Source organism: Fonticula alba, assembly GCF_000388065.1.
Source record: "Fonticula alba strain ATCC 38817 unplaced genomic scaffold supercont2.8, whole genome shotgun sequence".
NCBI lineage: Eukaryota > Rotosphaerida > Fonticulaceae > Fonticula > Fonticula alba.
Genome location: NW_009242978.1, coordinates 1,128,892 through 1,132,546, shown reverse-complemented (window position 1 = coordinate 1,132,546; position 3,655 = coordinate 1,128,892). Strand labels below are relative to the sequence as shown.

General features: G+C 66.0%; 1 protein-coding gene across 1 annotated transcript; it reads left to right on the top strand.

The window, feature by feature from the left end:
* Positions 1-3,125, top strand: H696_04905 (hypothetical protein; the record flags this gene model as incomplete). The annotated part of the gene is made up of 1 exon (XM_009498769.1): positions 1-3,125. A coding segment is annotated over one exon (3,125 nt), but the record flags the coding sequence as incomplete, so codon positions are not given.
* Between the last annotated feature and the right edge of the window lie 530 nt (positions 3,126-3,655).

The window sequence follows — 3,655 nt, the reverse complement described above, 5'->3', positions numbered from 1 at the left end:
CCATGCCGGACTCCGTCTATCAGACCGAGCGCGGGGCTGGTGAGTCCACCCCCGCCGGCCCGGCCACTTCGACCCGGCGCCCGCGTAGCCCCCTCTACAGCATGCTGGCCCTGCTGGCGGTGGTCTGCCTCTCGGCCTTCGGGTACATGGCCTTCCGGGGCCAGCCCTCCGGGCCGTCGGCCGCCGCCGTGGCCCGCTACCGCCAATCGGCCGGCATGTTTGCCCCGGTCCCCGGCGACACGCCGGAGATGGCCGAGCTCCGCGAGCACGGCGAGCGCCACTTCTCCCGGCGCGTCATCCGCGCCTCGCCCGGTGTCTATGTGGCCGTCGGCTTCGCCCTGGCCAATGTCATCCTCATCGAGGGTGTCAATGGCATCATGATCGTCGATACCACCGAGTCGCTGGAGGCCGCGCGCGATGTCCGTGCCGCCTTCCTGGAGCACCTGCCCCAGCGCATCCTCGACAAGCCCGTGCGCGCCATCGTCTACACGCACTTCCACAATGACCACGTCCACGGTGCCCTGGCCTTCGCCGATGATGGTGTCGGCCTGAATGGCGACCTGCCGGATGTCGTCACCGACTCCAATGGCCGGCTCAATCCCCGGCTCAATGGGCCGCTCGATGTCATTGCCCATGACACCCTGCAGGCGCACCTCCTCGAGACGGTCGGCGTCACCCAGGTGGTCACCTATGTGCGCAGTATGCGCCAGTTTGGCAGCCTGCTGACCGGGTCCGATCGCGGCCCCAACTCCGGCATCGGCCCGTACCTGCGCTACAACAGCCGCAACACCATCGGCACCCTGACCCCGACCCTCACCTTCAAGGAGCGCATCCTCTATCGCGGCCTCGGGGGTGTGGTTGGTGCTGATGTCGACATTGATGGGACCCCCCTGCCGCCGCGTGCCGGCGGTGGGGTTCCCGGCTTCGAGGGCGAGGATCGCATCCCGGCCATCGAGATCTTTCACTGCCCCGGCGAGTCGGATGACCAGATTTGCGTCTTCATCGCCGCCACTCGCACTCTCATCGGCGCCGACAACTACTACGAGGCCTTCCCCAACATCTATGCCATTCGCGGGACCACCACTCGCAATGCCAACCAGTGGATGACCTCCGTCGATACCATGCTCGCCACCAATCCCCATGTGCTGGTTCCCTGCCACGGGTCGCCGCTGGTCGGTGCCACCACCGTCCTCGACAGCCTGAATGCCTATCGCGATGCCATCCAGCATGTCCACGACCAGACCATCTTCTGGATCAACCGCGGCCTCACGCCGGATGACATCATCACCCAGATTGACCTGCCCCCGGAGCTGGCCGCTCGCGACGACCTCCGGCCCTTCTACGGCACCGTCCCCTGGGCCGTGCGTGCCATCTTCCAGTCGTACCTGGGCTGGTTCAGCGGCGAGGCCGCCGAGCTGTGGCCCCTCAACCCGACGGTCCGCGCGCAGAAGCTCGTCGATCTGGTTGGCGGCGACTTCGACACCCTCCTGGCCAAGGCCGAGGCGGCCTTCGATCCCAATGACGCCCAGTGGGCCCTGGAGCTGTCGACCTCGCTGCTGCGTTTGAACCCCGACCATGCGGGTGCTCGTGATCTGCGCATGCGCTCGCTCGTGGCCATGGCTCGCCGCCAGCGCTCGGCCAACGGCCACAACTACTACATGACCCAGGCCCTGGAGATGACCGGCGTGGTGGACATGCGTGCCTCCGAGCGCCAGGTCCGCAATGTCATGCTGACCATCCCGGAGGAGCGCATCCTCTTCCGCAGCATGTCGGTCAACCTGATCGCCAGCGAGGCGGCCGGCATCCGCCGGTCCTTGACCATTCGCTTTGCCGACCTGCGCAAGGCGTACATGCTGCAGATCCGCAACAGTGTCCTGGTGGCCGTGCGCGTGCCCTTCGACGATGATGAGCATGATGCCATCGCCGCCCAGTGCACCGCCCTGCAGATCCAGCGCCTCGGCCTGGATGTCGAGCTCGATGAGGCTGGCGGAGTGCCGCTCTTCGATGCGGTCCCCCCGGCGCCGTATGCCATCAACTGCAACTTCGACTTCACCTTCGACGAGGACTCCATGGCCGATGTCGATGACCCGGCTCCCACCCAGCCGCCGCCGACCCCGCCGTCGACCGCCGCCTCCATTGCCTCCATCGAGCAGGAGGATGTCGATCTCCTGACCAAGGGCCGCTTCGAGCAGGGCTCCGCCTTCTTCGCCGAGCGCATGGCCTCCCCGGAGGAGCTGAAGGCCCAGCGCCGCCTGGCCATCGAGAAGTATGCCCGTCGCCTGAACAGCAAGTTCCGCGAGGCCAGTGTCAACATGGCCAACGCGGCCAATGCCCTGTCCATGACCACCTCCCTGCGTACCTTCAAGCTCATCCTTGGCGGTGCCAACCCGGTGCCCTTCATGATGGATGGCTCTCTGGTTCTCCAGGGGTCGCCCCTCAAGCTGATGCGCTTCTTCCGTCTCTTCGGCAAGCTGCAGTACCGCCCGGACGACGAGTCCCCGCCTGCTGGCGGTGGCTCCTTCTCCGGCAGCGCTGACTATGAGGATCTGGTTTCCGGCTCCGCTTCCGGCTCCTCGGTGTCTGGCTCTTCTGCCTCCTCCTCGGTGTCTGGCTCTTCTGCCTCCTCCTCGGTGTCTGGCTCTTCCGCCTCTTCCTCGGTGTCTGGCTCTTCCGCCTCTTCCTCGGTGTCTGGCTCCTCTGCCTCTTCCTCGGTGGCTGGTTCCTCTGCCTCCTCCTCGGTGGCTGGTTCCTCTGCCTCCTCCTCGGTGGCTGGCTCTTCCGCCTCTTCTTCCTCCCCGGCCTCCTCTTCCGACGAGAACTCTTCCGACGAGGACTCCTCCGACGAGGACTCCTCCGACGAGGACTCCTCCGACGACAGCGACAGCAGCGGCGACCAGGGCAGCAACTTCGTGCCGGAGCCCACCACCAAGCCCCCCAAGCCCACCAAGGCTCCCAAGCCTCCCAAGCCCACTAAGGCCCCCAAGCCCCCCAAGCCCACCAAGGCTCCCAAGCCTCCGAAGCCCACTAAGCCTGGTCGCGTTGTGGAGGACGCCTCGGACACTCATCCGGCCACCGGCTTCCTCAACTGGGTTCTCGAGTCTGTGCGCAACTTCTTCGGCTGGTAAATGGCACGCCGCTGCCTTCTCCTCCCCTTGTGCCACCCCGCGCATGTGTGTAGTAGTGGGCTCCCCTCCTCCTCCGCTCCTTGCCTCTCCCTCCTCCCCCCCCTCTCTTCCCCTCTCTTCCGCCACGTGCGAGGAGCGATGGCCGCGACGGGAGGGGTAGGTCCGGGTGGGGCCAACGAGCATATTGGAGGGTGTCTGTGTGTACCTACACCAGATCATCTAGATAGATTCGAGCCCCTCCACACACCTCTCCCCTCTCTCGACATGTGGCTGGGGCCCCTCTCCGTTCGAACAGTTCCCCGAACCGCGCCTGGGCGGCCCAGCTGTGACTGTCCTTTTTGTCTTTCCCCGGCGGCATGCCTCTGCGCGCGCCCCCCTCCCCCTCCCGGGGAAGGGCCGGCGGCGCGGCTACGCCAAAATACATCCACCTCCTTGTTTATGCACCCACACATCACTCGTGTTCCTTGTTCTCTTCTCTGTCTCTCTCTCTCTCTCTGCCCCCGAAGTGTGCTTGTGCAGGGGGGGGTGGG